General features: G+C 46.1%; 1 protein-coding gene across 3 annotated transcripts in view; it reads right to left on the bottom strand.

The window, feature by feature from the left end:
* Positions 1 to 2,420: 2,420 nt before the first annotated feature.
* MIS12 (MIS12 kinetochore complex component) overlaps positions 2,421 to 17,734 on the bottom strand; it is a 30,592-nt gene continuing 15,278 nt past the window's right edge. For all 3 annotated transcript variants that reach the window (XM_063953685.1, XM_063953684.1, XM_063953686.1), the window contains exon 2: positions 2,421 to 4,179. In XM_063953685.1, coding sequence (XP_063809755.1) covers positions 3,476 to 4,159 — 684 coding nt within the window. In that variant the 5' untranslated portion in view covers positions 4,160 to 4,179 and the 3' untranslated portion in view covers positions 2,421 to 3,475. The remainder of the gene's footprint in view (positions 4,180 to 17,734) is intronic.

Below are 17,734 nucleotides of genomic sequence, written 5' to 3'. Positions count from 1 at the left end.
GTACCCCGCTGCAGAAATTGGATTTTAATTACCTACCGGTAAATACTTTTCTCGTAGTCCATAAGTTATATTGGGCGTCCACCTCAGTGCGTTGACTTTTCTGCATGTTCTCTTTTCTGTGGTTACCTGTTCAGCTGTTGCTGTTTCCAGCCGCTGCTGGTCATTGTATGTTAGAGGTGTGCTGGTTTATAAAACTCACCACTCTTTGTTGTCATGTTTCCTTCTCTCATATTTGTCCTTTCTCCTTTGTGCACGTTTTTACCTATAACTGCCTGTGGGAGGGGACATAGAGCAGAGGAGCCAACAAACCCAGTGAAGAAATTTAAAGTGCACCGGCTTCTTTGGACCCTGTCTATACCCCATCATACTAGATTCCCTAATATCCCTTATGGACTACGAGAAAAGGATTTACAAGTAGGTAATTAAAATCCTATTTTTCCTTAATGTTGCACATGATTTTGCAATGTGCAAGACCGTTTCTTTAATGTGGAATTTTAGTGCATTTTTACATTTTGTAATGCTGTGTACTTGATCAAATATTTTTTCTCTGTAAGACCAGGGAAAAGCTTATTTAAATACATTTAGAGCAAAGTCCTTTAAGACAGGTAACTGTATAGATTAATTTTTTAGATTAGTGCCAATCTTCTAGGTCACCTATTTTTTATTTAAGATTTAATTCTGTATTGCTTTCTGAATAATTATGTCGCTATGTGATCCGTTCCTTTTATTTAGACTCAATCTGGTCAGTTATACCCTTAACGTAAATGAAACAAAAATGTATGTATGTAACTGGCAACACAAATGCTTCTTACTAAGTACATATTGTGGGGGGTGGTAGCAATTGTTTCCTTCCATGCTTTATAACCATCATGCCTCTCAAGGTCATCAGAAAGCACTGAAGAGCTATTCCTCCTGCTTTAATAAGGTCTAGGAGTTGAACCTATGTTTCCATAGTGACAATGGGTGCGAATACTGCAGAAGGTAGCTCCCAAGATTTAATTTACAGCACCAAATTCTTCCTTTGATTCGAGTATGGTGACTCATCCATGGCTGCAACTAACAGTATAATTGCTTTCCGTCATCTGTCTTCAGCCACAGTGTGAGGGAGTTCTGAGACAGACTACTAGAGAAACATCTGTATCCTAAACCCCTCCACGTGTCAATGTTACCTGTGCTGCCTAGCAGACACTCTCCATGTGCATGTACGAAACCCAGACGTATTTCTGTACACTTTACTATGAGCTCCTCAGACAAGTAACACCTTCAATAATCAATATGTATAATAAATGTACCTGAACCTGCATAATACTTATCATATATCAGACAATACCTACTATACAATGAATGATTAATTTATCTTAATGAATGGTATGCAGTCAGAATATTATCAGTTATAAAGTCGACAGCAGATGGTCATGGTTAAAATGCCATCATCATTAATATTGACATTGTTAGGTTGTCAAAATTTTTATTAGGGATACAGAGAACTAGAGACTTATGGGTATATTCAATTGCAGTCGAAAGCTGCCGTCTGTCGAAAAGACGGCAGTTTTCGGCTTTCTTAGGTTGGAAGGGGTTCCGACCTATTCAATACACCCCAGAATTATCCGACAAGTCGGGAATTCCAACAGACAGAGAGGGGCGGGGGTGTCTTGTCGGAAAGCACGTGGATCGGGGAAATAGCCAGCGATCCTCTTACTTCTGTCAGAAATGGGGCCAAATCAGACAGGTTTTGGCCCTGTTTCCGACCATCTCAATCCAACTTTAGAAAAAGTCAGATTGCGATGAGGAAGCTGAGAGGAGAGCAGCGCTACAGCAGCGTAGCAGGAGGATGTGGCACAGCCGCCGCTCATTGCAACGTCCACACGGCTCCAGCAAGCGAGGTCGCGCTTGCTGGAGCCGGGTGGACACTGCCTCCTCCTATGCTGCTGTAGCACTGCTCTACCCCCTCTCAGCTCCCTCATCTCAATTCGACTTTTTTTTTAAAGTTGGATTGAGATGGTCACTGAATAGCCCTTGTCTGACCCATTCTGCCAAATGTATGTCAGAATAGATCAGACTTTCATTGAATTTACCCCCCTAAAAGTAAAGTCGATATTACATTAGGACAGTCAACAAAATATACCACACTGTAACGAATGTCTTCCTTCAAAACCCTTATTTTGATATTTAAACAATTTAATTTAGATCTTCAAATTTCAATTGTGTTAATGAAAATTGTTATGCAGATGATATTTTGATTGAATAAGATATAAAAATGAAAATTGGAAGGAAATAAAATTGTAATTAAAAATAAAATCTTGTATCTATTGTACCTTATAAAGATGGTTACCAAAATTTTACAAAGTAATAGTCTAAATGTACCTTAAAAATACATATTTATTGTTATATGACCAAATGCTTTAAGTAAAAACAAAATATTCAAATGCCTAAAAATCATTATTTATTGCATATAAGCTCCTGCTAACTCTAGTCCTTTGGAAATCTCCAGATAACAAAAGTGATTATATTTAATTTGAATAACTTGAGGGTTCAGAAAACGTTTACACTTACAGTATTTAATTGTAAAACGATTTCAATATTATAATCTCAGCTAAAATTATAGTCAGTGGCCATCAAATTACACAATACTCTTATTAATTGCAAGCAATTTTTCAGTAAAGCCTCTTGTTGGACCTCAAAAACATTGTCTTTAGAAGAACTAGACCCAAAATACAAGTGTATCCAATGAGAAACTAACATCGGCTAACGCTTTCATTCCATTATATAAATCTGCCAGCATGTATCTAGAGGTGATTGTCTTCCACTGTTTGTGATATACAATTGTAATTAGCAGTGTATTTTTATGAAGTGAAAGGTAAACTTGGTGTGTGTACTACAGTGCCTCACTCTATATTCTGAACCAATGGTTAAATTCTGAATATTGGTGAGAATTGCTGCATACATTGAATCCTCCGGACAGTCTGTGGCCAAATAAATTATTCCAAATGCGTGGCATGTCTCAGTGGCTGATTTCTGATCACAGCCTACCCCAATTACTGTTATAAGTGCAGTGCGAGGTGGCAGCAGGTCACATGTAAGTGAATTGCCCCCTTTGAAAAAGATAGACGTGTGTTTTATAGCTATTTAAAAAGTATTACATTGGTATATATACAATAATCAATATTTCATAGTAATCATCCTTTCAATGCCTTAAGTGAAGTGTGCGTCACTCCCATGAAATTCCCTGTCTGGGTCCTCATCTATGCAGCTCAATTTGTGAAATGGAAGCGGTGGGAAAGACAGTGATTGCAGCAAGTTATTCGCAAATCAGACCCACAGCCGAAATTCACTGCAGACACCAAGGAGGGAAATCTTTGGGGAGGTGTCCTCTCAATTCAATTTAGGGTAAAAGGGATAGATTATCAAAATATATAATTTTTTTTTTATTACAACATTCAGATTTCCAAGTTAAAAAAATAAATAAAAAAAAGATTCAATAAAATGTCATTTTTGACTTATTAGATCTTCGTGCTCTTAATCGGACTGGAGTACTGCAAGTCAAATCAAGTTTAAGTTTTTTATGTTTCATATCTATTTCTTTCACAGTGACCTCCAGTTTCTTTGAAGTCTGAACCATAAATGCAAAACTCTCCAAATCTATATTCCCATGCTCTCTGCTACTTTTGTCCAACTTATCAAACAGTGTCAGAATCTCTTCCAGCTCAGACTGGACACTTGCTTGTTCTTCCAGCTCAGCTAAAAGGGACTTGGTAGCAAATGTTTCTGCCTTGTACTGCTCCTGTAAAGTCTTCGTTACACTCTGCAGATCATCAAACTCTTCTTTAGTGTAAGGATATTCGGCATGAACCTTATCTTCCGACAACAGAATATTCCTGGGTATTTTCAGCACCAGCTTTAAAAGACAATTCTCTATTTTCTGAAACAAGAGATTGAAGTGTTCATTTATAAAACTCAGATACTTTTCAGTGCCTTCTCGAATATCAAAGCGACTTATTCCACAGTCTGGGTATTTCGTTAGTTTCTTCAGGATTACAGTCTCCACAAGCAGCAACATGTCAAATAAGTAGTCTTGAAAAGAAATGTATAGTCTGAGTATGCAGGTTTGTGGTGTAAACCCAAAAAATTGGGTTTCATAGCACATTGGAGCAACAGACATTATAAATTTTCAGAGGAGACCTGTAATAAAAAAATAACATAAAATATATTAGAACTATAGCCATCCAGCTGATATTCCATACATAGCACTTAGGTCGCCTACACGTTTCAGCATCATTACAAGATAGATATCCTTTGCGAAAGCAGCGATTTGATAAGTAGTTATATTTATTTATTTTTTAAGAGTTTAAAAAGGGTGGAGAAATGAAACACACCCTTTTGTAAATAAGTTTCTTGAAAATTTGACAATTTTTTTTCTCAGTTGGAAGATGTAACCTTGTTGGCTTTGCTGCCATCTAGTGCCAAATTCAAGTACTGCAACATACAGCATCTGAAAACGTTACATGTGGACCTTTCACTTCTTGCACAATTTTCATTAATGATTTTAAGAAAATTTTTATCAGTTTAAGATGACTTTTTAGCTGCAGGATTAATTATGATGCTTAGATGATTAACTATCAGCATGTTTAATCTGTTAGATCATCTTTCAGCAGATATCTTATGTATAGAATTTCATCCATTGTTTGTGGATTCACCCAATAATGTCCTGATGAAATGTAACCACTGTAAAATATGTAAAAGTCCACATACGCATTCGTTTTCATTCTAGCACCTAATCAGTAAGTAGGGCATATTTTTATTTTGAATGGCAACATTTTATACATGATGTGTCCAGTGATACATCAAATCTAAAATGTTGTCCTTCAAATTTAAAATAAGCCATCCTCACTGATTAGGTGCTAGAATGAACACAACATGTATTATAGTTTAATAAAGACAAAACAAAAAAACAAAAACAATAAAAAAATAAGAATTTACTTACCGATAATTCTATTTCTCATAGTCCGTAGTGGATGCTGGGAACTCCGTAAGGACCATGGGGATTAGCGGCTCCGCAGGAGACTGGGCACAAAAGTAAAGCTTTAGGACTACCTGGTGTGCACTGGCTCCTCCCCCTATGACCCTCCTCCAAGCCTCAGTTAGGATACTGTGCCCGGACGAGCGTACACAATAAGGAAGGATTTTGAATCCCGGGTAAGACTCATACCAGCCACACCAATCACACCGTACAACCTGTGATCTGAACCCAGTTAACAGCATGATAATAGAGGAGCCTCTGAAAAGATGGCTCACAACAATAATAACCCGATTTTTGTAACAATAACTATGTACAAGTATTGCAGACAATCCGCACTTGGGATGGGCGCCCAGCATCCACTACGGACTATGAGAAATAGAATTATCGGTAAGTAAATTCTTATTTTCTCTGACGTCCTAGTGGATGCTGGGAACTCCGTAAGGACCATGGGGATTATACCAAAGCTCCTAAACGGGCGGGAGAGTGCGGATGACTCTGCAGCACCGAATGAGAGAACTCCAGGTCCTCCTCAGCCAGGGTATCAAATTTGTAGAATTTAGCAAACGTGTTTGCCCCTGACCAAGTAGCTGCTCGGCAAAGTTGTAACGCCGAGACCCCTCGGGCAGCCGCCCAAGATGAGCCCACCTTCGTTATGGAATGGGCTTTTACAGATTTTGGCTGTGGCAGGCCTGCCACAGAATGTGCAAGCTGAATTGTACTACAAATCCAACGAGCAATCGTCTGCTTAGAAGCAGGAGCACCCAGCTTGTTGGGTGCCTACAGGATAACAGCGAGTCAGATTTCCTGACTCCAGCCGTCCTGGAAACATATTTTCAAGGCCCTGACTACGTCCAACAACTTGGAGTCCTCCAAGTCACTAGTAGCCGTAGGTACCAAAATAGGTTGGTTCAGATGAAACACTGAAACCACCTTAGGGAGAAAATGAGGACGAGTCCTCAATTCCGCCCTGTCTGAATGGAAGATCAGATAAGGGCTTTTACAGGATAAAGCCCCCAATTCTGACACGTGCCTGGCCGAGGCCAGGGCCAACAACATGACTACTTTCCATGTGAGATATTTTAACTCCACAGATTCAAGTGGTTCAAACCAATGTGACTTTGGGATCTCAATGTATTTTTGGGGTTCCTAAAGTGCCACTGGAGGCACCAAAAGAGGCTGTATATGCAGTACCCCTTTTACAGACGTCTGAACTTCAGGTAGTGAAGCTAGTTCTTTCTGGAAGAAAATTGACAGGGCCGAAATTTGAACCTTAATGGACCCCAATTTTAGGCCCATAGACACTCCTGTTTACAGGAAATGCAGGAATCGACCTAGTTGAAATTCCTCCATCGGGGCCTTACTGGCCTCGCACCACGCAACATATTTTCACCAAATGCGGTGATAATGCTTTGCGGTTACATCCTTCCTGGCTTGACCAGGGTAGGGATGACTTCATCCGGAATGCCTTTTTCCTTCAGGATCCGGCGTTCAACCGCCCTGCCGTCAAACGCAGCCGCGGTAAGTCTTGGAATAGACAGGGTCCTTGCTGGAGCAGGTCCCTTCTTAGAGGTAGAGGCCACGGGTCCTCCGTGAGCATCTCTTGAAGTTCCGGGTACCAAGTCCTTCTTGGCCAATCCGGAGCCACGTGTATAGTTCTTACTTCCCTCCGTCTTATAATTCTCAGTACTTTTTGGTATGAGAGGAAGAGGAGGGAACACATACACTGACTGGTACACCCACGGTGTTACCAGAGCATCCACAGCTATTGCCTGAGGGTCCCTTGACCTGGCGCAATACCTGTTTTTGTTTAGGCGGGACGCCATCATGTCCACCTTTGGTTTTTCCCAATGGTTTACAATCATGTGGAAGACTTCTGGGTGAAGTCCCCACTCTTCCGGGTGGAGGTCGTGCCTGCTGAGGAAGTCTGCTTCCCAGTTGTCCACTCCCGGAATGAACACTGCTGACAGTGCTATCACATGATTTTCCGCCCAGCGAAAAATCCTTGCAGCTTCTGCCATTGCCCTCCTGCTTCTTGTGCCGCCCTGTCTGTTTACGTGGGCGACTGCCGTGATATTGTCCGACTGGATCAGCACCCGCTGACCTTGAAGCAGAGGTCTTGCTTGGCTTAGGGCATTGTAAATGGCCCTTAGTTCCAAAATATTTATGTGAAGTGATGTCTCCAGGCTTGACCACAAGCCCTGGACATTTTTTCCCTGTGTGACTGCTCCCCAAGCCTCTCAGGCTGGCATCCGTGGTCACCAGGACCCAGTCCTGAATGCCGAATCTGCGGCCCTCCAGAAGATGAGCCCTCTGCAACCACCACAGGAGAGACACCCTTGTCTTTGGTGACAGGGTTATCCGCTGATGCATCGGAAGATGCGATCCGGACCATTTGTCCAGCAGGTCCCACTGGAAAGTTCTTGCGTGGAATCTGCCGAATGGAATTGCTTTGTAGGAAGCCACCATTTTTCCCAGGACCCTTGTGCACTGATGCACTGACACCTGGCCTGGTTTTAGGAGGTTTCTGACTAGTTCGGATAACTCCCTGGCTTTCTCCTCCGGGAGAAACACCTTTTTCTGGACTGTGTCCAGGATCATCCCTAGGAATAGAAGTCGTGTCGTCGGGATCAGCTGTGATTTTTGGAATATTGAGAATCCAACCGTGCTGGCGCAGCACTATCTGAGATAGTGCTACCCCGACTTCCAACTGTTCCCTGGATCTTGCCCTTATCAGGAGATCGTCCAAGTAAGGGATAACTAAAACTCCCTTCCTTCGAAGGAGTATCATCATTTCGGCCATTACCTTGGTAAAGACCCTGGGTGCCGTGGACAATCCAAACGGCAGCGTCTGAAACAGATAGTGACAGTTCTGTACCACAAACCTGAGGTATCCTTGGTAAAAAGGGTAAATTGGGACATGTAGGTAAGCATCTTTGATGTCCAGAGAGACCATATAGTCCCCTTCTTCCAGGTTTGCAATCACTGCTCTGAGTGACTCCATCTTGAATTTGAACCTTTGTATGCAAGTGTTCAAGGATTTTAAATTTAAAAATGGTCTCACCGAGCCGTCCGGCTTCGGTACCACAAATAGTGTGGAATAGTACCCCTTTCCCTGTTGCAGGAGGGGTACCTTGATTATCACCTGCTGGGAATACAGCCTGTGAATGGCTTGCAATACTGTCTCCCTATCTGAGGGAGACGTCGGTAAAGCAGACTTTATGAAACGGCGAGGGGGAGACGTCTCGAATTTCTTGAGACGGGCCCCCACCGTGCCTGAGACCGCTTGTAAAGCCCCAGCGTCATGCTGAGGACTTTGCAGAGGCGGGAGAGGGCTTTTGTTCCTGGGAATTGGCTGTTTCCAGTGGCCACCAGGTCTGTTAGACCTACCCCAAATAACTCCTCCCTTTTATAAGGCGATACTTCCATATGCCTTTTGGAATCATCATCACCTGACCACTGTCTTGTCCATAACCCTCTTCTGGCAGAAATGGACAGCGCACTTACTCTTGATGCCAGTCGGCAAATATCCCTCTGTGCATCACGCATATATAGAAATGCATCTTTTAAATGCTCTATAGTTAGTAATATACTGTCCCTATCTAGGGTATCAATATTGTCAGTCAGGGAATCCGACCAAGCCACCCCAGCACTGCACATCCAGGCTGAGGCGATTGCTGGTCGCAGTATCACACCCATGTGAGTGTATATACATTTTAGGATATTTTACTGCTTTCTGTCAGCAGGTTCCTTAAGGGCGGCCGTATCCGGGGACGGTAGTGCCACCTGTTTAGACAAGCGTGTGAGCGCTTTATTCACCCTAAGGGGTGTTTCCCAACGTGCCCTATCCTCTGGCGGGAAGGGGTATGATGCTAATAACTTTTTAGGAATTAACAGTTTTTATCGGGGGAAACCCACGCATCATCACACACTTCATTTAATTCCTCAGATGCAGGAAAAACTACAGGCAGTTTTTTTCTCACCCAACCTAATACCCTTTTTAGTGGTACTGGTATTATCAGAAATGTGTAAAAACATTTTCCATAGCCTCCATCATGTAACGTGTGGCCCTACTGGAAGTCACATTCGTCTCTTAATCGTCGACACTGGAGTCAGTATCCGTGTCGGCGTCTGTATCTGCCATCTGCGGTAACGGGCGTTTTAGAGCCCCAGATGGCTTTTGAGACACCTTGACAGGCACAGGCTGAGTCGCCGGCTGTCTCATGTCATCAATCTTTTGTAAAGAGCTGACACTGTCACATAATTCCTTCCATAAGCTCATCCACTCAGGTGTCGACTCCCTATGGGGTGACATCTGTTACAGGCAATTGCTCCGCCTCCACCTCATTTTCCTCCTCATACATGTCGACACAACGTACCGACACAGCACACACACAGGGAATGCTCTGATAGAGGACAGGACCCTACTAGCCCTTTGGGGAGACAGAGGGAGAGTATGCCAGCACACACCAGAGCGCTATATATATATATATATATATATATATATATGTATATATATACACACACATATACATACATACATACATACATACACACACACAGGGATAACCTTATATAAGTGTTTTTCCCCTTATAGCTGCTGTATTGTTATACTGCGCCTAATTAGTGCCCCCCTCTCTTTTTTAACCCCTTTCTGTAGTGTAGTAACTGCAGGGGAGAGCCAGGGAGCTTCCCTCCAACGGAGCTGTGAGAGAAAATGGCGCCAGTGTGCTGAGGAGATAGGCTCCGCCCCCTTCTCGGTGGCCTTTTCTCCCGTTTTTCTGTGGAATCTGGCAGGGGTTAAAATTCATCCATATAGCCATGGGGGCTATATGTGATGTATTTTCACCAGCCAAGGTGTTTTTATTGCTGCTCAGGGCGCCCCCCCCTAGCGCCCTGCACCCTCAGTGACCGAAGTGTGAAGTGTGCTGAGGAGCAATGGCGCACAGCTGCAGTGCTGTGCGCTACCTTGGTGAAGACAGGATGTCTTCTGCCGCCGATTTTTCCGGACCTCTTCTTGCTTCTGGCTCTGTAAGGGGGGCGGCGGCGCGGCTCTGGGACCGAGCTCCGAGGCTGGGCCTGTGTTCGGTCCCTCTGGAGCTAATGGTGTCCAGTAGCCTAAGAAGCCCAATCCACTCTGCACGCAGGTGAGTTCGCTTCTTCTCCCCTTAGTCCCTCGATGCAGTGAGCCTGTTGCCAGCAGGTCTCACTGAAAATAAAAAACCTAAAACTAAACTTTCACTAAGAAGCTCAGGAGAGCCTCTAGTGTGCACCCTTCTCGGCCGGGCACAAAAATCTAACTGAGGCTTGGAGGAGGGTCATAGGGGGAGGAGCCAGTGCACACCAGGTAGTCCTAAAGCTTTACTTTTGTGCCCAGTCTCCTGCGGAGCCGCTAATCCCCATGGTCCTTACGGAGTTCCCAGCATCCACTAGGACGTCAGAGAAACAAAGAAAAACAAACAGCACTAAAGCACTGATTAACCAAAATCAGAGCACCTGTCATAAGGCAACTCTCTGATTTTAGGACTACCAGTACAAGGTTTTTGTCCCCCTACCTAATACCCCTTTCACATCTCCAATGCCGGATTCCCACAAGGGAATTGGAAACGGGTCCTTCCATGCATTGGACCCCAACAGCAGGCTTCCCGACCCGGCATTTGGGTTGCCATAGCGGCGGGGGGGTGGAGCCAGTAGCTGGGGCGGCGCTGGGAGATGAGCTCATCTCCATGACGCCGCTCCCTATGTATGAACGAGTCCCATCGAACCAGGAACCTGTTCACACTGCCAATGACCCGGTATTCAACCCGGGAGTACTCCATGGCCCCTCTCACATCACACAGTGACCCGTGTCAACCCAGCAATATAGCGGGTGGATACCGGGTTATTTGTGCAATGTGAAAGGGGTATAAGGGGGCAGATCCGATAAACATGCATCCCACCTTTTCTTACCCATGTAGCGGCTGATAGACTCACTGACTGTCAGGTTGCAGAAGGCAAGTTCCATCTATCCCACCTGTGTATGATGGCCCTGGCGCTATACCAGTCTGGAAACTTGCAACATGACTTCTCCTGCACCCTGCCACCGTGAGGCTGCCTCATAAGATCCTGTCTGAAGTTCTCAAGCATCCATGTTATTTTGAGTAGCCCAGGACCTGTTTTGAAGACTTTCTTCTACCCTCTCGTTGCCATCAAGGCCTCAACCACGACCTAGATACCCCCACCAGCCTCAACTGTCCCCACTATGCATATTGTCTATCAACCTTGCCCTTTAGAATGTAAGCTTTCACGTGCAGAATCCTCCACCCTACATTTCACGTTTACTGTATTCCTTACATGACCCTGACACGTCTTGTGCTGAACTGATTTGATTATGTAAGCATTTTAAGCTTTGTACTTTATGGTATTCTGCCGTTTTATCCATCTTCTAGTCATATGCTGACTTATTCTGTCATGTGATTTAATTGAAATTGCATCCATTTTATTCTGCTCATTAGAAATATTAATTTTGTCATTTTACCCCAAGTATACAACCCAATATGACGCATTCCAGAAGAAACAAATTGCTCTGTTCCTTACCTTCCCTCCTAATGTACGACTGCTGTCACCTGTGTTGAACTAGTTAACTGACAAGAAAAATAAGATTTTACTCACCGGTAAGTCTATTTCTCGTAGTGCGTAGTGGATGCTGGGGACTCCGTAAGGACCATGGGGAATAGACGGGCTCCGCAGGAGACTGGGCACTCTAAAGAAAGATTTAGTACTACCTGGTGTGCACTGGCTCCTCCCTCTATGCCCCTCCTCCAGACCTGAGTTAAGGAAACTGTGCCCGGAAGAGCTGACATTACAAGGAAAGGATTTTGGAATCCAGGGTAAGACTCATACCAGCCACACCGTATAACTCGTGATAAACTTACCCAGTTAACAGTATGAACAACAAACAAGCATCACTCAACTGATGCCACATAACATAACCATTTAGTAAGCAATAACTATATACACGTATTGCAGAAAGTCCGCACTTGGGACGGGCGCCCAGCCTCCACTACGGACTACGAGAAATAGATTTACCGGTGAGTAAAATCTTATTTTCTCTAACGTCCTAGTGGATGCTGGGGACTCCGTAAGGACCATGGGGATTATACCAAAGCTCCCAAACGGGCGGGAGAGTGCGGATGACTCTGCAGCACCGAATGGGCAAACTCAAGGTCCTCCTCAGCCAAGGTATCAAACTTGTAGAACTTTGCAAATGTGTTTGAACCCGACCAAGTAGCAGCTCGGCAAAGCTGTAATGCCGAGACCCCTCGGGCAGCCGCCCAAGAAGAGCCCACCTTTCTCGTGGAATGGGCTTTCACTGATTTTGGATGCGGCAACCCAGCTGCAGAATGAGCCTGCTGAATCGTGCCACAGATCCAACGAGCAATAGTTTGCTTTGAAGCAGGAGCACCCAGCTTGTTGGATGCATACAGGACAAACAGCGAGTCAGTCTTCCTGACTCCAGCCGTTCTGGTCACATAAATCTTCAAAGCCCGGACTACGTCAAGCAACTTGGAATCCTCCAAGTCACCAGTAGCCGCAGGCACCACAATAGGTTGGTTCAAATGAAAGTATGACACCACCTTTGGCAGAAATTGCGGACGAGTCCGCAATTCTGCCATATCCATATGGAAAACCAGATAGGGGCTTTTACATGACAAAGCCGCCAATTCTGACACACGCCTAGCCGAAGCTAAGGCCAACAGCATGACCACTTTCCACGTGAGATACTTTAGCTCCACGGTCTTAAGTGGCTCACACCAGTGGGATTTCAGGAAACTCAACACCACGTTAAGATCCCAAGGTGCCACTGGTGGCACAAAAGGGGGCTGAATATGCAGCACTCCCTTAACAAACGTCTGAACCTCAGGCAGTGAAGTCAGTTCTTTTTGGAAGAAAATGGATAGGGCCGAAATCTGGACCTTTATGGACCCTAATTTCAGGCCCATAGTCACTCCTGACTGTAGGAAGTGCAGGAATCGACCCAGCTGGAATTCCTCTGTAGGGGCCTTCCTGGCCTCACACCAAGCAACATATTTTCGCCATATACGGTGATAATGCTTTGCTGTCACATCCTTCCTAGCCTTTATCAGCGTAGGAATAACTTCATCCGGAATGCCTTTTTCCGCTAGGATCCGGCGTTCAACCGCCATGCCGTCAAACGCAGCAGCGGTAAGTCTTGGAACAGACAGGGCCCTTGTTGTAACAGGTCCTGTCTGAGAGGCAGAGGCCACGGGTCCTCTGTGAGCATTTCTTGCAATTCCGGGTACCAAGTCCTTCTTGGCCAATCCGGAACAATGAGTATTGTTCTCACTCTTTTTCTTACAATTCTCAGCACCTTTGGTATGAGAGGAAGAGGAGGAAACCCATAGACCGACTGGAACACCCACGGTGTTACTAGTGCGTCCACAGCTATCGCCTGAGGGTCCCTTGACCTGGCGCAATATCTTTTTAGCTTTTTGTTGAGACGGGACGCCATCATGTCCACCTGTGGCAGTTCCCATCGATTTGCAATCTGCGTGAAGACTTCTTGATGCAGTCCCCACTCTCCCGGGTGGAGGTCGTGCCTGCTGAGGAAGTCTGCTTCCCAGTTGTCCACTCCCGGAATGAACACTGCTGACAGTGCTAGTACGTGATTCTCCGCCCAACGAAGAATCCTGGTGGCTTCTGCCATTGCCACCCTGCTTCTTGTGCCGCCCTGGCGGTTTACATGGGCCACTGCCGTGATGTTGTCTGACTGAATCAGCACCGGTTGGTTTTGAAGCAGAGGCTCCGCTTGACTCAGGGCGTTGTATACGGCCCTTAGTTCCAGGATATTGATGTGCAGACAAGTCTCCTGACTTGACCACAGCCCCTGGAAGTTTCTGCCTTGAGTGACTGCCCCCCATCCTCGGAGGCTTGCATCCGTGGTCACCAGGACCCAGTCCTGTATGCCGAACCTGCGGCCCTCGAGGAGGTGAGCACTTTGCAGCCACCACAGAAGAGACACCCTGGCCCTGGGGGACAGGGTGATCAGCCGATGCATCTGAAGATGCGATCCGGACCACTTGTCCAACAGATCCCACTGAAAGATCCTCGCATGGAACCTGCCGAAGGGAATGGCTCCATATGACGCCACCATCTTTCCCAGGACACGCGTGCAGTGATGCACCGATACCTGTTTTGGTTTTAGGAGGCCTCTGACCAGAGTCACGAGCTCCTGAGCCTTCTCCTCCGGGAGAAACACCCTTTTCTGGTTTGTGTCCAGAATCATGCCCAGGAAGGGCAGACGCGTCGTAGGAATCAGCTGCGACTTTGGAATATTCAGAATCCAGCCGTGCTGTTGCAACACTTCCTGAGAGAGTGCTACGCTGATCAGCAACCGCTCCCTGGACCTCGCCTTTATGAGGAGATCATCCAAGTATGGGATAATCGTAACCCCTTGCTTCCGAAGGAGCACCATCATTTCCGCCATCACCTTGGTAAATATTCTCGGTGCCGTGGACAGGCCAAGGGGCAACGTCTGGAATTGGTAATGACAGTCCTGTACCACAAACCTGAGGTACTCCTGATGAGGTGGATAAATGGGGACATGCAAGTACGCATCCTTGATGTCCAGAGGCACCATAAAATCCCCCTCTTCCAGGCTTGCAATGACCGCTCTGAGCGATTCCATTTTGAACTTGAATCTTTTCAGATAAATGTTCAGGGATTTTAAATTCAATATGGGTCTGACCGAACCGTCCGGTTTCGGTACCACAAACATTGTGGAATAGTATCCTCTTCCTTGTTGAAGGAGGGGAACCTTTACCACCACCTGCTGGAGATATAACTTTTGAATTGCCGCTAACACTACTTCCCTTTCTATGGGGGAAGCTGGCAGGGCCGATTTGAGGTAACGGTGAGGGGGCATCACTTCGAATTCCAGCTTGTATCCCTGAGACACAATCTGTATAGCCCAGGGATCCACCTGTGAGCGAACCCACTGGTGGCTGAAATTTCGGAGACGCGCCCCCACCGCCCCTGGCTCCTGTGGAGCCCCAGCGTCATGCGGTGGATTTAGTGGAAGCCGGGGAGGACTTCTGTTCCTGGGAACTAGCTGTGTTGTGCAGCTTCTTTCCTCTACCCCTGCCTCTGGCCAGAAAGGACGCACCTCTGACCTTCTTGCTTCTCTGTGATCGAAAGGACTGCATTTGGTAATACGGTGCTTTCTTAGGCTGTGAGGGAATATATGGCAAAAAGTTTGACTTCCCAGCCGTAGCTGTGGAAACTAGGTCCGAGAGACCGTCCCCAAACAATTCCTCACCCTTGTAAGGTAACACCTCCATGTGCTTTTTGGAGTCGGCATCACCTGTCCATTGCCGAGTCCACAGGACCCTTCTGGCAGAAATTGACATTGCATTTATTCTAGGGCCCAGTAGGCAAAAGTCCCTCTGGGCATCCCTCATATATAGGACAGCGTCTTTTATATGCCCCAGGGTCAGTAAAATGGTATCCTTGTCTAAGATATCCATTTCCTCAGACAGATTATCTGTCCATGCTGCTACAGCACTACACATCCAGGCCGACGCAATAGCCGGCCTCAGTATAGTACCTGAGTGTGCAAAAACAGACTTCAGGATACTTTCCTGCTTCCTATCTGCAGGATCCTTTAGGGCGGCCGTATCCTGTGACGGCAGGGTCACCTTTTTAGATAAGCGTGTCAGAGCTTTATCTACCCTAGGGGAGGATTCCCAGCGCATCCTGTCCGTTGGCGGGAAAGGGTACGCCATAAGTAACCTTTTGGAAATCAGCACTTTCTTATCGGGGGAATCCCATGCTTTTTCACATAATTCAATTAACTCATGTGAAGGGGGAAAAGTCACCTCTTGCTTTTTCTCCCCATACATATATACCCTTTTGTCAGGGACAGGGTTTTCCTCCGGTATGTGCAATTGCTATAATCATGTATCGGATGGCTTTAGTCATTTTAGGCTGCAACTTTGCCTCATCGTCATCGACACTGGAGTCAGAATCCGTGTCGACATCTGTGTCAACCAACTGGGATAGTGGGCGCTTTTGAGACCCTGACGGCCTCTGAGCTGCAGAATCAGACACGGGTTGAAACCCTGACTGATTATCCAACCTTTTATGCAAGGAGCTTACATTATCATTTAACACCTTCCACATATCCATCAAATCTGGTGTCGGCGGCATCACAGTCACTTGCACTTGTTCTGCCTCCACGTAACCGTCCTTGTCAAACATGTCGACACAAACGTACAGACACACCGCACACACACAGGGAATGCTCTAATTGAGGACAGGACCCCACAAGGCCTTTTGGGGAGACCGAGAGAGTATGCCAGCACACACCCCAGCGCTATATAACCCAGGGATTACACAGTAACTTAGTGTTTACCCAGTAGCTGCTGTTTGTTAATTTTGTGCCTAAATTTATGTAAACCCCCCCTCTCTTTTTACCCTTTTTCTACCTTGATACTGCAGGGGAGAGCCTGGGGAGCTTCCTCTCAGCGGAGCTGTGAAGAGAAAATGGCGCTGGTTAGTGCTGAGGAAGAAGGCCCCGCCCCCTCAGCGGCAGGCTTCAGTCCCGAGTCTGTGTAATAAAATGGCGGGGGCTCGTAAATATATACAGTGCCCAGCTGTATATATGTGTCTTTTTGCCAAGAGGTATCCTAATTGCTGCCCAGGGCACCCCCCCCCCCCTACAGTGACCGGAGTGTGTGGGTAGTGTGGGCGCAATGGCGCACAGCTGCAGTGCTGTGCGCTACCTCATGTGAAGACAGGAGTCTTCTGCCGCCGATTTCGATGTCTTCTTGCTTCTGCCGGCTTCTGACTTCTGGCTCTGCGAGGGGGACGGCGGCGCGGCTCCGGGAACGGACGACAAGGTCAGGTCCTGTGTTCGATCCCTCTGGAGCTAATGGTGTCCAGTAGCCTAAGAAGTGCAACCTAGCCGCAGTTAGTAGGTTTGCTTCTCTCCCCTCAGTCCCACGTAGCAGAGAGTCTGTTGCCAGCAGAAGCTCTCTGAAAATAAAAAAACCTAACTAAAATACTTTATTAGCAAGCTCAGGAGAGCTCACTAAAAGCACCCAGCTCTGGCCGGGCACAGATTCTAACTGAGGTCTGGAGGAGGGGCATAGAGGGAGGAGCCAGTGCACACCAGGTAGTACTAAATCTTTCTTTAGAGTGCCCAGTCTCCTGCGGAGCCAGTCTATTCCCCATGGTCCTTACGGAGTCCCCAGCATCCACTAGGACGTTCGAGAAATGGTGTTTCACCACAAATGAGGGCAATCACATTAAGTGGGAAGCGTGGGGGTGGAGTCCAGAAACAGAGCAATTTGTAATTACACTATGGCTAGCTGTAATGTATTGTGTCTTCTCAGTAGCTTTGCTACATGATTATATCACCCCCTTGTACAGTGCTGCGGACACATTGTGGCATCTTGCAAATAAACTATAACAGTGTTAAAAAGTAGACTAAATGTTGTACTTTGTGCACTATAGGTACCAGTGTGGTCTGGCAGCAAAAAATGACTGCCAGCACTTTGAGAACCATAAGTGCCAGCTTGCCCTGGCATCTGTAGTGCACCAAGGAAAAAAGTTAGTCTGCAGAGGCCTCAAGCTGAGCCGCCCAAGAAGCTATGACCTACCGGATGGAATGAGGTACCACCCCAGTCAGAGAAGGAACCTCCGTCGCCAATAGGCCTG

This window comes from Pseudophryne corroboree, chromosome 2, assembly GCF_028390025.1.
Source record: "Pseudophryne corroboree isolate aPseCor3 chromosome 2, aPseCor3.hap2, whole genome shotgun sequence".
NCBI classification, from domain to species: Eukaryota; Metazoa; Chordata; class Amphibia; order Anura; family Myobatrachidae; genus Pseudophryne; species Pseudophryne corroboree.
The sequence above is the reverse complement of the archived record's forward strand: the minus strand, read 5'-3'. Positions and strand labels throughout refer to the sequence as shown.